Source organism: Mytilus trossulus, chromosome 12 (genome assembly GCF_036588685.1).
Source record: "Mytilus trossulus isolate FHL-02 chromosome 12, PNRI_Mtr1.1.1.hap1, whole genome shotgun sequence".
NCBI classification, from domain to species: Eukaryota; Metazoa; Mollusca; class Bivalvia; order Mytilida; family Mytilidae; genus Mytilus; species Mytilus trossulus.
This window is the reverse complement of record NC_086384.1, coordinates 20,787,755-20,804,526: the sequence shown is the minus strand read 5'-3', so window position 1 is coordinate 20,804,526 and position 16,772 is coordinate 20,787,755. Positions and strand designations below refer to the sequence as shown.

The 16,772-nt window shown below is 31.3% G+C and overlaps 1 protein-coding gene across 4 annotated transcripts in view; it reads right to left on the bottom strand.

Annotated features, from left to right (window-relative positions):
• The window catches only part of LOC134693213 (peroxisomal targeting signal 1 receptor-like), a 41,001-nt gene that overhangs the window by 17,915 nt on the left and 6,314 nt on the right, over window positions 1-16,772 (bottom strand). Inside the window, exons 3-11 of one of the 4 annotated variants that reach the window (XM_063553947.1) lie at window positions 16,432-16,473; window positions 15,566-15,601; window positions 14,618-14,741; window positions 13,395-13,584; window positions 11,010-11,148; window positions 9,990-10,109; window positions 8,894-9,012; window positions 8,103-8,160; window positions 7,095-7,109 (exon numbers count right to left, since the gene is read on the bottom strand). In XM_063553947.1, coding sequence (XP_063410017.1) covers window positions 7,095-7,109; window positions 8,103-8,160; window positions 8,894-9,012; window positions 9,990-10,109; window positions 11,010-11,148; window positions 13,395-13,584; window positions 14,618-14,741; window positions 15,566-15,601; window positions 16,432-16,473 — 843 coding nt within the window. The remainder of the gene's footprint in view (window positions 1-7,094; window positions 7,110-8,102; window positions 8,161-8,893; window positions 9,013-9,989; window positions 10,110-11,009; window positions 11,149-13,394; window positions 13,585-14,617; window positions 14,742-15,565; window positions 15,602-16,431; window positions 16,474-16,772) is intronic. The other 3 variants (XM_063553948.1, XM_063553949.1, XM_063553950.1) reach the window with 3 other exon arrangements.

The window sequence follows — 16,772 nt, the reverse complement described above, 5'->3', positions numbered from 1 at the left end:
AGTATATTGTGTGTAATGTGTCAACAGCCACGTGTTAGTGAATTCAAAGATAATCAAAATGATATAATTCACGTAGTAATCTACCATGCAGCTACGCATCATCGCACATCGCAAATAACTAGCTTTGCATTGTAAGATATTTAATTATACCCCCGCTTTGAAAAAAAGGGGGGTATACTGTTTTACCTCTGTCTGTCCTTCAGTCAGTCCGTCCGTCCGTCAGTCTGTCAGTCAGTCCGTCCGTCCTATGAATATTTTTCGTCACATTTTTTGTCAGGAACTACACTACCAGGATTTTTGAAATTTGGTTTCAGGCTTGATATAAGTCAGTTATACTTGGAACTTGATGCGTTTTCAGATAAATCACTCAACAACTTCCTGTTTACCGAACACTTGATTGATTTTACACATGATAGGCAAGTTGAAAATTTTTCTCAGGAACTACAATACAAGGATTTCTGAAATTTGGTTTAATATAAGTCAGCTATACCGTGGTAACCAAGGTCTGTCGTTTTTAACTGTTTATATGGGAATTGGTGAAAAAGTCATAGTTCAAAGTCATAAATGAGCGTAAATAAGTGTTCCGTGAAAATTGTTTTCGAAAATCTAATTTGTTCATAATTCTTTTATGTAATAAAATTCGTACCTTCCCTTGTCTGATCACCAGCATGGCTAAAGGTATTACTCCCAAATGTATTGTGAGGTGACACGTTCAGGTATTCAAGCGATTTCCTGTCGGACTTGCAAGTTCATGCATCGCTTCACTTCTAAGGGTATTGATCAGTGTATACGACCGATAACTTGAAACTTTCCATTTTGAACTATCAGGTGTATAGTATAAATCTCTGTCTTGCGTGTCCGATATACTAGTCATTACTAAACGCATCAGCTTGTTTTTAAATTACATTTCTGGTGTAAAGAATATCATTTATAAAAATCTAAATAATTCCAAAAAAAAAAGATTTGATAAAATAAAAATCTGTTTTCACATTTTTTCCAAGGGTAAATTTGGGGAAATGTAAGTACTCGTTCTCAAAAGTGAAGGACAGTTTGAAACATACAAGAAATATTGATTTAACAAAAATATACGCACTTATCGACCATTCTTTTATACGCCTTGATAGAAAGTTACGGAACTATAGATAGTTGCAATTCAAAATTATATAAATTGCTTGTTACACCCTCAGCTGCCACTATATGTAATGCTAAAATTGAAAGAAAAAATTGTTTTCGACTTGTCGCGAAAAAAAAAGTTTGTTTTTCGGCACAGGCGAAAAAAAAATTTTGTACAGAAAAAAAAACATAGCCCCCCCCCCACCCCCCCGAAAATCAAATGGTTGCTGCCTAATGTACAATGATGTGAACATGGCTCTGAAAGTACATTATGCCAAATTTCCTGTTCCGACATGCATGTTATATATGCCACTGGACAAACACTAATTATCCCCAAGGGATGTGAATATTTTGCTGGAAAACTATTGAGTATCAAAGTTTCAAATTAATTTCGGGATTTATTTTCCTTCTTGGTATTCAATATTCAATAACAGAAAAAAGAATAAACTGCTTGTCCGCTAAATAGGGGTATTTTATAGTTATATTAAAAAATAGGGATATATGACATTAAATTGGTTCTGTCTTTTTTTAAACATCGTTAAAAAGATGTGTGTCTAAGGTGAACGACACAAGAACCCTGTAATACTAGTACGAGAGAATAGCATGTAAACATTCCTTCTCAATAATATGGTTGTATTGGAAATCTTGTCATACAGATTGACAACTCATGGTCCGATATGCATGTAGTATTTGCCACATGACGCCCATAGTTCTTTCTACCATCATCAACTTATTCTTTGATATTGCTGTAAACATCGATGGTTCACACCCAAACAAAATGGGAGTAATGTACCTTCTGATAGCTTCTCCGTGTTATACACTTGTGAAACTTAATATATAGACGAAATTTCGGTATTGAAATGAATCTACATCTCACAAACAGGATTTTTAAATAACGATTTTGAGCAATCGTTGTAGGTTCATGAATATTCATATGGTGCTTTTCTTTAGCGCCAATTGGAAAAAAACGTATCTTTAAATAAAGTTTGCAGTATTAAACATATTCCTCAGAAATCAGTTATCATAAAACCATACGAGTTATGATAAACCTTGATAAAACACAGTTCTGTTATCATAAAACATAAAAGAATGCACTATGTAAACTGGAGTAAAATTATGAGACAGTTCCAAGCACTGTACATGTACTATAGTAAAGTTGTAAGTCTGTTCTGTCTCAAAACTTGTAAGCGATGGTCCATGCAGTTATATTCATGTCTGGAAATGTCCTTGGCTGTTTATCCAAAAGATATAGTCTGGTTTTTTTCTGTTTCCCATCGTTTTTTTGAGAAATGCATTTAAGAGTGAATCGTTAACTGGGTAAAGACCAGTGGCAAATATCTCTCTGTACGTTCTGTCAATTTGGGAAGATATTTTCTAATTCATTTGAAAATATCTATATGTGTTTGCAATGTTCAATGCTTGGACTTTGAAAAGGCGCTAATAAAGCTAACTAAATATTATTTTGATAAAAAAGCGGTAATACAACAAATTTAATTTTTCAAACAAATAATTCTGTAAACATCGCGTGTGAGGGTTTACACGGAGTTAAAAGATAAGACAACAGGGCAAATCTGATGAAAAAAAAAATCCAGAAAATTCATAGTAACAGGAAATTAAACAGTAATTGAAACCCCCTCCTCAAACAAATGTACCTCATGACCTGTATTATGCTGAGGTACAATTTTTTTGGTGAAAAAAATATAGAATGCTGGAAGTGTTTCGATGTGCTATTGGAAAATCCTTTGAAAAAATGGGTAGGGTTCACAAGGCCACGACTTAGGTAGCACTTCACAGAAAATATAGTTACAATTGAGCCACAGAATGTTTAATAACCTTCCAACCCTAATTCTAATACGTTAGGCCAACTGTTAGTGTCATACATGCAAAACTACAGACCTATCTACGGAGTGCTACCATACTCACATGCTCCCGATACTAGTATGCTGAAGAAGTAATGAAATTAATAGTACCAGAGCCGGATTTAGTGGGGAATGGGGTAGATGGGAGTTTTTAATAGTCTTGATTTGATTGATTGATATACATGGAAGTTTTTAACGACACTGACTCAATGACTGGCTATACAACACATAGAAGTTTTTGACGACATTGACTGCCTAAACAGCCCTTTGAGTTTCTCAGTCGGCTATAAAGGGGGAATGACACGGTGTCCGCCCTCTTTTGTTAAAAAATAAATATTGATTATATAGGGAATCACTTAGGAATGACTGGAGCTGGTCCTCTCATGAAATTATCAGTTAGTCTCCCCTCTCCTTATGTATAAAAAAATCTGGATCTGCCACTGAAAACAAGTTTACAGTCCAACATCCATGCACAAGAAAGTGAAAATTTCATATCTTCTCTCAATTATAAAATGGTTAAGTAGTGCTATAAATCTGTCATTTCATACTGATAAGGCGACTGATATTATTACAACAAACAGATGTTTAAAACACAAAATTGTTAATCTTTTAAAGTTTAGGGAAAATGCACAGGCACTTATGGGGTTGACCCTCCCCCTTTTATCCTAATTTTTGGTGTTTAATTAATTTTTTTTGGAATTGTTCTTGATGTTGTTTATCCTGACTTTTAAGATTAATTTGAAAACCCAATTATTTTTAAATATGTTTTTTTTTTTAATATTTTGATCTTGCAATTTATTGAAAAAATTAAATTTTGTAAATACATTTCTTGATTGGTTTTGTGTATTTATTTTATAATCTCTTCTTGTAATTGTCACCTATGAATTGAGAAAGAAACCATGTGGCATCTGTGAACAAACATAATATAATTGATGTGACAGTTTAATTTGAAAATATTGTGTTTTCTAAGTGGTGCAGGAGATAAGTTCACTTTTATTCAACATCATTTTGATGCAAATTCTTGGGCTTAGTTTGAAGACTGTTTAATAAATTAAAAAAAAGAATGTGTCACTAGTATACACGGATGCCCAATCCGCACTATCATTTTCTATGTTTAACAGACCTGGGACTTTTTTTACTTAGTATAGAAAGTCCCTGAGTGGACTGAGGAAATGAGGTAATTCTAATTTGGCATTAAATTTAGAAAGATCATATCATTGTGAACATGTGTACATAAGTTTAAAATTGATCATTGTTGATTGGATATCAACTGCATCAAACACTACCTCGACCAAAAACTTTCAACCTGACGCGGGACAGACGGACGAACGAACAAACGAACAGACAGTCCAGAAACAATGCTGAGAATGGAACATCCTAAGTATATATTTTTAATCTTTATTGCAAAATTACACCCATAAGGGTCAAGCAATATAAACAAACATTTGTAAATACAATGTAATATAAGGTAATCTTATACACTCCCAGTCCTGAAACACAAACAAAATTAAAAGTCATCTGATTGCAATCTTATAACTGTTAATACTGATGAAGTCGCTTTATCATTGATTTATAAGATACCTTCGAAATTGTTTTATATTATTTTATTTGTATATTTTCCTATAGACTTTTAAGGTACCTCCGTTGTCCTTAAAAAAATCCCTTCCATAATATCCAAAACTTCATCGTTGATTTGAAAAAAAAATGATTTTCGATTTTCGATTATCAATTGAAATGAACCTACTAGAGCCTCAACTTTCAAGTGCACAATAATGTCAATCATTACACATCACTTTAACCCTGAATTGACATTCCACAATCGGTCAGTATATAACATCACCTGTGTTTATAGTTACAGGGTATTTCCCGCCGTTGGAAAATCCCGTGCAGTTGACACAATTGATTTTTAACATTCTCTATCATGAGCGAGGTCAAGTTTTAGATCAAGTTAATTACATATATTTTTAACGTTAATTATTTAATTATTAAAAAAAAAAACGTATCATCATTTCTTTTTGCTAGTATAGTAAATAAATCTCAGTTCCGGAATGTAGATACACTTAAATTTAGACCTGGAAGTGCCTTCTTATAAATGGAGAAACTGTCTTTCATATTAAAATTTAAAAGAATATTATCGCTCAGGCATATTTTAAATTTTGTAATAAGATGATTGATTGTTGGTTGTTTAACTTCCAGTGGCAAATATTCCATAAATGTCAGGACGAACTTAGTTTTAAGATCGAACTCTCAAAAAATAATTGAAAAACAGTAATGATGACAGAAGAACTTTAATACGTGTGAAATAACCATCCAATCTTTTAAATATAACTTATTTATATTTCAAAAAGTAACAGATTAGTTTACAAGACGTGCATTGACGTACTTTCATATCTTTAAAATGGAACTTCTTTGTCTAAAAGACAACCCACGAGTTATCGAAATCCAGTTGCATGCATACTATATACATACATATGCATATTATGCATCGACGATCGTTGTATTACGTTACATACTGCTATACCAATTGACCCCTGATATCAACTAAGGTTAGAACTTCCTATAGGCCGTTCATTTTATTTTTGTTCCAATAAACGGTTCTTGAATCAATTATAATTTCTGAAGTATTTACGATGAAAGCATTATTCTCAAATCGTCTTACACAATGATAAAATTGTATTTATACCACAATTGAAAAGTAATTTAATAAAACAAATGACAGATGAACTGATTAATTATCATGATTATAAAGATGAATGTATGTCCATATGCTCATATATATACACATTCGGACTAAAATTCGCAACTTGTCATTATCTCATCGTAGCATATTGTTAATGTTGCTAATATATGCCTTCAACCCCAAGAGGTATAAATGTGCATTTCATTCTAAAAGATTAATGGATCAGCAGGTGATCAAGATCGTTTTAAAAATTCCTATTTGCCAATGAAGTTTAAATGATCTTCGGCCTCAGACATACACGTGTATTTTTCAATCATAAAAGTAAACCTTTAACCCTGAGAAATATATAATCTGTTTCTCTCTAAATTTACAGAAACATTATGTGATAAATTTTTGAAAATTCCGTATATCTCAATCGATTAATGATAGTTCTGTAAACTTCTACATATATTACAATCTGTACCTCAATACAACCGTCCCTCACACTATAAACGGATAATACAACGATCAATTAATGATTGAACGTCGCTCACGCATAACGGATTATACAACCGACCTTTTAATAACCGTCGCTCACGCATCACTGGTTCTATCAATGACTCAATACACACCCGTTTTATCGGACAAACGGATAATTCCCTGAGACACGGAAAATCTCCGGAGAACCGCAAAATATTCTGTAAAACGGAAAATCTACGATGAACCTCTATTTATTCTCCGTTCCGCGGAGATTGGCCAAAAAACACCGAATATTTTACAAAAATCGCGGTGATTTTCCAAATAGGTCTGCCAGTGTATGTTTGTTTGGATGTTTGTAAACAGCAGGTAGGTAGTATTTTTCAGTAGTTCTATTCCATTTACATGTGTTTCAAGAATAGAAACTATGAAATATAACAATAGAACTGGGGTGTAAGTCTGTTTACTATATACTGGACTTTGATTGGACAATAAACATAAACTTCATTTCAAGGTTAAGTTCCACATTCACATTGTATGTCGATTTTTATTGTCCATTCAAATCCCAGTATATATTAAACGAAAAGAAACTCTATCTACCTATTGTTTGCAAACATCAAAGCAGACATAGCGAGCAAGTCGATCAGTTTTGGATTGCATGCTTACATAGATGAGCTGTAATGTCTAAAATATTAACATTGTTTATTACAACTAATATTTAACCTGGGATTGTGTGCAAATTTAAAAGTGGCTTGTATGACAAACAATGGAAGATGTAAAAAAAAAATATCAACATGTTAGACACATGGATGTTTTCATCAGTCGCAACTGAATGAAGGGAAAGCATAGACATGTTTTTTTTACAAGAGTGCTGTTGCAGCCTTCAGTAAATTTGATAAAACATTGGCTGACCTAATTTCTGCCTTTTGACAGTGTTTGTAGGGTTGTGCTGGAAGCTGAATATATATAAAGGGAGGGTACCATACCTTTCCATTCATTGTCTAAAAACAAAATGTAAACAATAAGGTCAAGAATTATACAAAATTTCAAAGATTTAGTTAGAGGTTAAAGGGATGATATTATATAAATAACACATAGCTGAGAGGGTGATAGAGCAAATTGGTATCCCGAGAAAACATTGTATACTGCAGCGAAGCCAAGGTTGACAATGCTTTTCTAGGGATACCAATCTGCTCTATCACCCTCTCAGCTATGTGTTATTTAATTTATTATACTGAACGTCCTACCATTTTTGTCTTTTACAGATTAATTTTATTTCAAAAGGATTTTCTATGAAATCACTAACATTAATATAACAACCTTACAAGTATTAGAAAAAAGAAAAAAAATTAAGACAGATGTTGTTTTTTTTTATTTTGGGTTAAATAATAAAATTTGAGCCAAAAGGTAAAACTTAAGCATTGTATTCAACTACTTGATGTAAATTCTATCCATTGTTCTTTAAATTGTCGATTTTTGATTGGTTTAGACGAGAGGGTAACATTCAACAAAATTGACACCCTCTCAACCATGTGATAGAGTAAATTGACACCCTCGTATTAGCCAATCAAAATATGGCATTTTAACGTGAAGTATAATAATCTTAAATGGGTTGTATATGCAATATTTTATCGGAACTTTTTTTATTATTTTCTTTTAGTAAGCCCTTTCAGTTGTTCTATTTACACCTGCTGATGATAATGTTTGAACCTTTGGACTAAAAAACAACATCACAGTCATCAATAAACTAGCATGGGAGATTTCTATCAAAACTGCACCCATTTTGGAATTATAAAGTCGCATAACATAAAAACAACAATTCAGACAATTATCATGATTATCAAAAGGTTTTCTTTTCTAAAGCAAATTTCAAATCATTTTTTGGAATGGACACATAGATAGTTCAAACCATAATGTCCCTTTCAAAAGAGCCTATGATAAAATGTAGTTATGAAAATATGGCTGTAGGGGATGGGAACATTTTTGTAGCTTACTTTATATGGATCTGTTTGTTCAAATTCTGTTAGCCATGGATGACCATCATTTGTAGTTCTGAAATAAAAATAGAAAATTATAGGAACTGTCAGTTTATACAAGTGCTCAAGAATTTTGCTCAAAAATTTTGAAAAAAACTGCAATAGGAAGGTTTCACAAACATAAAAACTTGCATCTCGAATTTAAATAACATTTTGTGTATACAAGATAATTAAATTAGCATTTCAGTCCATCTTTTAACAATAATAAATGCACACATTCTGTATTTACAGTACAATTATGACATACAATAGAAAGGTAGTAAGTTCATTGATTCTTTTACTTCCTTTTTTTCACTGTGTGACTATTTCATCAGGTTGACTACTGGTTCTTTGTGACTTCTATGGAAGTGCATGCATTTATTTTGAGAGAAAAAATTAAGATAGACCAATCTTAAATCTTAAAATAACTGTTTGTTTATTTAACTTCCTGAAGGTCTTTTTTGTATAGGCCATGTTAATTATTCAAGCCTTATCCTTCAATTGAGACAATTTGTAATCTTTGTTTCTAATGGCTTCAATTCCTCACTCTGATTTGTTTTTTAGAAAACTAAAATCCATGAATTTAAGAACCCACGAACATATAACTTTTGCTCAAACCACGAAAATTGATACCAACGTATTAAAGTACTTTCACAAGACATGAAAGAGAATTAATTGTTAATATCAACTTTTTTTATATACTAGCTAGCCTATAGAACAGTGTACAATCTAAATGTTTTTTTTTTATCTTGATACATGATAAAACTTACTTGTCAACATCCTCCCAGTGTTTTTGTAACTTTTCCCAGAAGTTTTCATCTGTTACATCCTGGTTCCCTGTCATCTCAGCATACTCATCTTCCCACTGATCAACTAATGATTTACCAGCCTAAAGGAAGATCACAATAATTTAGTTCAACTCAATATCCAAAATTATGTAGTTGAATAAAAAAAATATATATAAAAAAGAGTAAAAATGTTGAAACAGAACTAAAAGTTGTTGTTCTGTAAGGTCTGCTCTCATCAACATTTTTACAAAGAAGCTTTTCAATTACTACAAAAAATAATATTTCTTTATAATTGTTTAAGAAGTTTCAAATTCTATTTGATATATAATGTACCCTGCTTTAAAATGTATATATGTATATGCAAGGTATCTCATTTAATGAGCAATAATAATTAAAAAGAAATACTGTAAATTCAGATATTATTGTGATTTTTGAAGAAATGACAAAAATGCTTGATTATCATTGCAATTTCAGGAAAATCTGCATTTCTACATAGCTAGGTATCAGATATCAGAATCAGAGTTTTTATTATGCGATTGTCACCAAGTCGCATCTTTTGTATTAATAAAAATGTTGTGATAATTTCTGAATTAACAGTAATAAGATCTTTAAAAATGGTGACAAAGGTAAGTCATTCTGCTAAAAAAAATGTAGAATCCAAAGCCAACATGGGAAAGGTAAGAAATGTGATGATAACAGTAAGCATAGAGCTGCTGGTAAGGAGCAACAACAAATCAGGTGATAGGGTATTGTAAATAACTGCTGACAAAAATCCTTAAAAAATAAAGATGCTGGTTCTGATATCATGAATCTTGATATTTGTTTTTATAGTTTTAAATTAACCATATAAATTGAAATATATAGAGCCAAAGAAAGAAGGTCTTCGATATCTCCTCCCCATCCCCCCCCCCCCCCCCCAAAAAAAAAGTTAAATATGTTAGATTCATGATCAGTTTTTACGGGAGGTGTAAATGACTGACAGTATATTTGTTTCACTATCCTTCCTTTTTCTTGTCTCACTGAAGGTAAGATGTCCTTTATTTCAATGCTTTGCAATGATGGTCACACTGGGAAATACCTGATTTACAGAAAACTCCTGAGCCCAATCTTCAGCCTTGTCTTGTTGGGACAATTCTATAACATCATTATTCTCTATTGTAATTTCTCCATCCCCTATCCGCTTCACAAACTTCATAAACTGTTGACAAAAATTACATGTCAAAATTTTTCGAAAAAAGAAATTTGTGAATAATGAAAAAAAAAGGAAATGGTAAAATATTTAATTTTCTCTTAATAACAGACCTTGAAAAATTTAAATTAATTTTTTCCTTTCTAATAGACAATAGGTCATATCATGGGTAAAAATGAACTCTCACTTTCCAAAAAATAAATGGAGAATGATTCTATGGGAAACAGATATCCAATGATGCCCTTCTTGCATGTAACATTATAAAGTTATAAAGAGAAGAATTCTGCCAATACATTCATTGTGACATGACATTAAAAAGCTATATTGTCTTTAAAATTTCCCCTTTTAAAAAATATCTACTGAATGGAGGACACTTTATCTGTACTTTTTTTGAATTTGTCTTCCATTCATTCAGAAAATTAGCAAGATATAATTAAGAGTAGAACTAAGATTATTTAAACAACTTATCAAGTGAGCAAGTCACTTCTAAAAGTAAACTATCATGCCCTTATATAATATATTAACTTGCCCTACATGCAAATCATTTTGGTCTGGCATGCCTGCATAAAAGTTTTTGCCAGGAGGCCAGTAGAATTTGCCTTATTTGACAGAAATAAAATTTTCATTCAATAAGTTAGTGTGTGAATAAGCATGTGCAGTTTTGGCAGCGGAAAGGGAGCTGAAGATGGGGTTGTAATTACATGCAATGTAAAAGTCATGCAGAACAGAACAAATAAATGATTAACTGACAAAATAATTTGCAGGAAATTTCTGGTTGACTGATTAAAAGTATCTTTTTTTTGCAAGAGCTCAAATAACCCTAAGAAAATTTTATATCAGCCAATCAGAAAAATGGATTTCACCAAAGACAAAGGCATAATAACAGTTAGATAGGTTAATCATACTTACTTCAGAATTACTAAACTTAGGATCGTTAACGGATCCTAACAATTCTTTGGCTGTATCTGATAAATCTTTATTTTGTTCCCTTTCTGACGAAAATTCATCCAACCATTTTGTGTCATCCAATTCTTTAAATTCTTCTTCCCTGTAATTTTATAGTTTAATATACAGTATGGGTTTTACTCATTGTTGAAGGACTTACAGTAACCTATAGTTGTTCCCAGCTTTGTGTTATGATCTGTTTGGATCATTCTTTATTTTCTATTAATGAATTTTGTCTTTATCAAAGTTTATCTACTTAGGGACCGGTCAAAATTTATCGTCACATAGGACCGGTGCAAAAAATAAAAACATTTAATAAAAGTTACAACCCTATGGCTTTCTGACTGAAAAGAAATGATGTCCTAAGCCAACTTAGTAATAAAAAAGTTGGTGTCCTATCCTACTTTTCCAATGTATTGTCAATAAAAGTATACTTAATAGAGGCATTTATCATATGTTGTCTTTATAATATGATCAAAAGCAACAGTTTCATGTTTTATTTTGTTGATATACATACAATTACAGGCATGGCATTATCATAAATTGTACTATGAATATAGCATTGAAAAAAACAAAGACATTGCATAATGCAATCAAACCACAAATAAGTGTTTGTTAAACTGAGAAATTATTGAAGCTGCATGTATTTTATATAAAATTTTATCAATACTTTTAAATATTAATTATAAAAACAAGCTCCAGGAGAAACATGAAACTGAATAGCATTTGGTTTTATAACTCTCTATGTATATTTTAACCTGAAGACCCATAGGTTGCCTTGGAATGTGTTTTTTTTTTTAGGAATGGTAGTAATTGCTTTAACATTTTCCCTTTTACAGAAAATGTACCTGATGTGACCCCAGATTGTTTTTTGCAACTTTGTTGGTTGATGTAATGTACATGATGTATGTTTGTTGCACTTCACCATATAAGTGAAAATAAATTTTACAGTAAAACATAAAAAAACTCAATGTCATGGGATTCAGTAAGCTTGATATATATCTAAGATAGTTGCATAGTTTGATGAAAATCCAAGTTGATTTGAAAAAGTTATAAAAAAAATTAAAGTGGACTATATCTATTTTGTCCAAATTGCAAATCCTAGCTTTTTTTACCAAGATTACTTTTATTCTTAAATTTTACAGCAATGCAACAAAAAAATAAATGAAATGGGATTCAGTAAGCTCGATATATATATATCTAAGATAGTTGCATAATTTGATGAAAATCCAAGTTGATTTGAAAAAGTTATAAAAAAATTAAAGTGTACTACATGTATCTCTATTTTGTCCGAATTGAAAATCCTAGCTTTTTTTTACCAAGATTACTTTAATTTTTAAATTTTACAGCAATACAACAAAAACCTAAATGAAATGGGATTCAGTAAGCTCGATATATATCTAAGATAGTTGCATAGTTTGGTGAAAATCCAAGTTGATTTGAAAAAGTTATATAAAAAATTAAAGTGTACTATCTCTATTTTGTCCAAATTGCAAATCCTAGCTTTTTTTTTACCAAGATTACTTTAATTCTTAAATTTTACAGCAATGCAACAAAAAACTAAATGAAATGGGATTCAGTAAGCTCGATATATATCTAAGATAGTTGCATAGTTTGGTGAAAATCCAAGTTGATTTGAAAAAGTTATAAAAAAAATTAAAGTGTACTACATGTATCTCTATTTTGTCCGAATTGAAAATCCTAGCTTTTTTTTACCAAGATTACTTTAATTTTTAAATTTTACAGCAATAAAACAAAAAACTAAATGAAATGGGATTCAGTAAGCTCGATATATATCTAAGATAGTTGCATAGTTTGGTGAAAATCCAAGTTGATTTGAAAAAGTTATAAAAAAAATTAAAGATGCCTATCTGAATTTTTTTACATGTATAATAATTTTTATTTTTACATATTGTATATTATACCTGGTTATTTCAAGTTTTGTTATAAATTACATGTTGTATCATAAAAATTATTTCAAAGTGAACGTTTGAAAAAAAAGCTTGTGTCCTATGGATATTATCTGTGAAAAAAATGATGTCCCAACAAAATTGATTCCGTAAAAAAGTATCTGTCCTACTTCACTTTGCACCGGTCCTATGTGACGATAAATTTTGACCGGTCCCTTATATGCTAACATATGCATTGATTATAAGTAAAAGGTTTTTTTTTATAGTTGCAGATGACTCATGTTAATACTGAGAAAGAACAGTTGACTACAAAAATACAGAAAAATTACAAATAATTTTTAGAAAACTTTTGTGTTGTATACTTTCTTTAAATCAAAAAGAAGTTGTGTAAAATTATCATAAAACAACATTATTTTAAATCAATTCCATAATTAGTAACCATGGTCTAGTGTGTGCTTCTGTGTGATCCAAGTATTCCTCTGCCCATTTAAGGTTAGTAGGAGCTAAAGTTTGAGTGGGGTTTTCTGATAAATAATCACTGGACCATTTCTCTGAAGGACTGTCAGCTTCTTTTGTGAGAAATTCCTGAGCCCATGAGTCTGATGATGCAAGTTCTGCAATTGCTGGAGCTAAAATGTGAAATTATAAAGTTTATTGCATATCTTTGTCTCATTTGGGGGTTCTGATTCCCGATCTGCCTTACTGTTTTGTCAGATTCCCATACCCCACTAACACTACATTTGTATGTACGTAGGCAATTCTCTTTTTTTTTGGAATTTCCGGTGTCCCGCTAGACTTCATTTCCCATTTACATGGCACAATAATTTGACTTTCACATGTCACAATTACAAAAAATTGGCAATCCCACGTCACACTCAAGACTTTTTTTGTTCGGGAATTTTTCATTATTTGAGTGAGAGACATTTATTTTGTTGTGGAATTTGTGGATATAGGTGAAAGTTCTACTGAAATTGAAGTTTCTTAACAATTGAATGGATAATTCCCCATAACCACTACAAATAACATGTTTGAAATAATCAATACCTCCTTTCTCAAATTTATTTCAAATTCATCAGTAATGTATTTCCCTTGTCAGATGAGATCTGGACTTATCAATAAGTAATGCCTTTCATAACATACCCGTAGCCAGGGGGGGTTCGGGGGGTTCGGACGAACCCCCCCTTGAAAACTAATAAGCACTGTTAAAGTCGATGTTCTGTTCGAATTGTGACTGTTAAAGTCGAGTTTGTGAGTCAAACGAACCCCCCTTTGGAAATTCCTGGCTACGGGCCTGCATAAGTTGTGATTCACTCTAATAGCAGATGATTGACAAATTTTTATGGTATGTTAGATGCATGTATATTTGAATAAACAATTTTTGTGTGATTTGATTTCTGATATTTGAATCTTTCTATATGCATATGTGATAATTTCAGTGATAAATTTCACTGGATCATACCTCTCTCAGGTGTATAATTCAATTAACAATTTTTGTGTAATTTCATCTCCCATATTTAAATCTTTCTTATTTGCATATATTTGAAAATTTCACTGGTTCCTACCTCTCTCAGGTGTGTTTTTGAATTCACATTTTTAGTGTGTTTGGTTTACAATATTTCAATCTTTTTAATTTGCATATTTGATAATTTAACTGGTTCCTACCTCTTTCAGGTGTGTATTTGAATTCCGCTTCCTCTATTTCTCTCATTTCCTGAAGTAATCCACCCATGTGGAATGTCTGTGGAGCCATTGTAATTCTCTGACTAGACAGAAACTCATCAACTAACTGAACAAAATAACAAAACACAATTAACTTAATTAAGGTGGTACACAACACTAAGGGAGATTATAACTCTTTTAAAATCAGCTGAAAATTTTGATATCATGTTCTAATGTTAGGGAAATAGTAAGCTTCTCAAAATTAACATGTAAAACTAATATATAGAGTTTTAATTAGTTAAAAACATATTTATTTATAGTGGTTTCGGAAACAAGTTTTGAAACTTATATCTATCCCTTTCCACTTTGCGGATATGAGTGTTGCCTTGTAGCGGCATTAGCCTGCTCTTTTTGGAAATCAACAAGGGTGTCTTTAAAGTGCAAGAGATATGGCTCTCTCTTAATACAAGTCAGCCATTTATTGCTCCCTTCTGACGGACTATAATCGTTTCCTTAAGATCATACTCTCAAATGGTGTCAAGGGAGAGCTGTAAATTCAGTCTATACAATAAAATTCTTTCGATAAACTACATTCTCTGAACTGCAATCAACCAAAGAACTTCTAATGCTTATGGTATTTTTAAATATGATGCAATACTGTTTTAGAAAAAAATTGGTTAAATTTTCCATTTTGTAAGTCATATAAACATTTCACTGTCCATTTAAATGCTGAATAACATGTATTAGGCTGTGAACAGTGTAAAATGAACACAGCACACATATCTTATAGCTCATTCCAAGTCCCAAACCTTTAACAACTCTTGATGAGAAAAAAAACACCCTAATAAGCCATTCTCATTTGACAATCCAGGACCAGGGGGGTGTTTCAATGTTTGAAACCACCTTTTGAATAAGTCTTGATCCACACTTGATACTTTATTTTTTAATTACCTCATTTTCTGTTGACTGTCCTATTGGTCTACCAGGCTGCAACATATAAAATATTTTCTTCATGCCAAATATGATTTTATTATGTTACTGCTTATTAAATTTGAAAACAAATATAAATACATTCGACTTATAATTTCTTTTAAATTTTACCCATTGAAAAGTTTTTGTTACAGACAAGAAAAGGAAAGAGGTGGAAAAATATGACAAATATATACAAGATTACACATTGGAAACACAATTTGTAACCCCATTTCTTATTTGAAGAAAGCATAAAAAATAAGAAGTACAATGTATTGAAAGCATGATTAGTAATTCATCTCTCTTATGCTGATAGATTATTGTTGGTCATCTCAACAAGATTGATAGAGCCAGTACAGTACAGCAAAAGTGAGAAAAGCATCCAAGTTATGATGACCAATGATAATCTATTTATTGATATTTAGCCTATGAAGATGTTGATGTTAACATTGACAATGGCATGTGCGCCCTTAGTTTCTAGTGAAAATTTTCATGTCACTCTACTGTGGTGAGTTAAAAGAAATTATAAGGCAGTACCATCAAAGGAATTTTTTTGTAAAATAGCAAAAAAAAAGCAGGCTGATTTGTTTTAGTCTTTTTTAATATGGATTGCATATGTTTCATGCATATAGATTATAGTTTATTTTGTTGAGAACTGATATGACTTTTTTTCATTCAGTCTCTTTCTAGGAGAGTTGTCTCATTGGGAATCATACCACATCTTCTTATTTTTATACTGATCATGCTGATATGACATTTTAATAACTGTAAGGTTTTTTTAATGTAAAAGGCTTCATTGCAATCGATTTAAAAAACTTGGAACTAGATATAATATAATATAATACTACCATTTGCTGTGGATGTTGGACTCGTCCATGACTGAAGTTTTCCTGAAAGTAAACATAATTTTTTTCTAAATATTTTACAAAGTAAAAATAAATGAAATACATGTAAAGATATAGAAAAACTAAACTTATTTGTATAACTTATCAATCAAATCAAATGATATACAAACAGGACAAATGAACATGTATCACTTAAGGTAGTACCTAACACTACAGGGAGATAACTCTGTAAAATCAGCTAAACGTTTTAATGACGTTGTGTTGTTAAGGGAATATTAAGCTTTTCAATGATCAAAATAAGGGTTGGTCAAACTGCTATATAACCAGTGTATTTTTTCTGATAA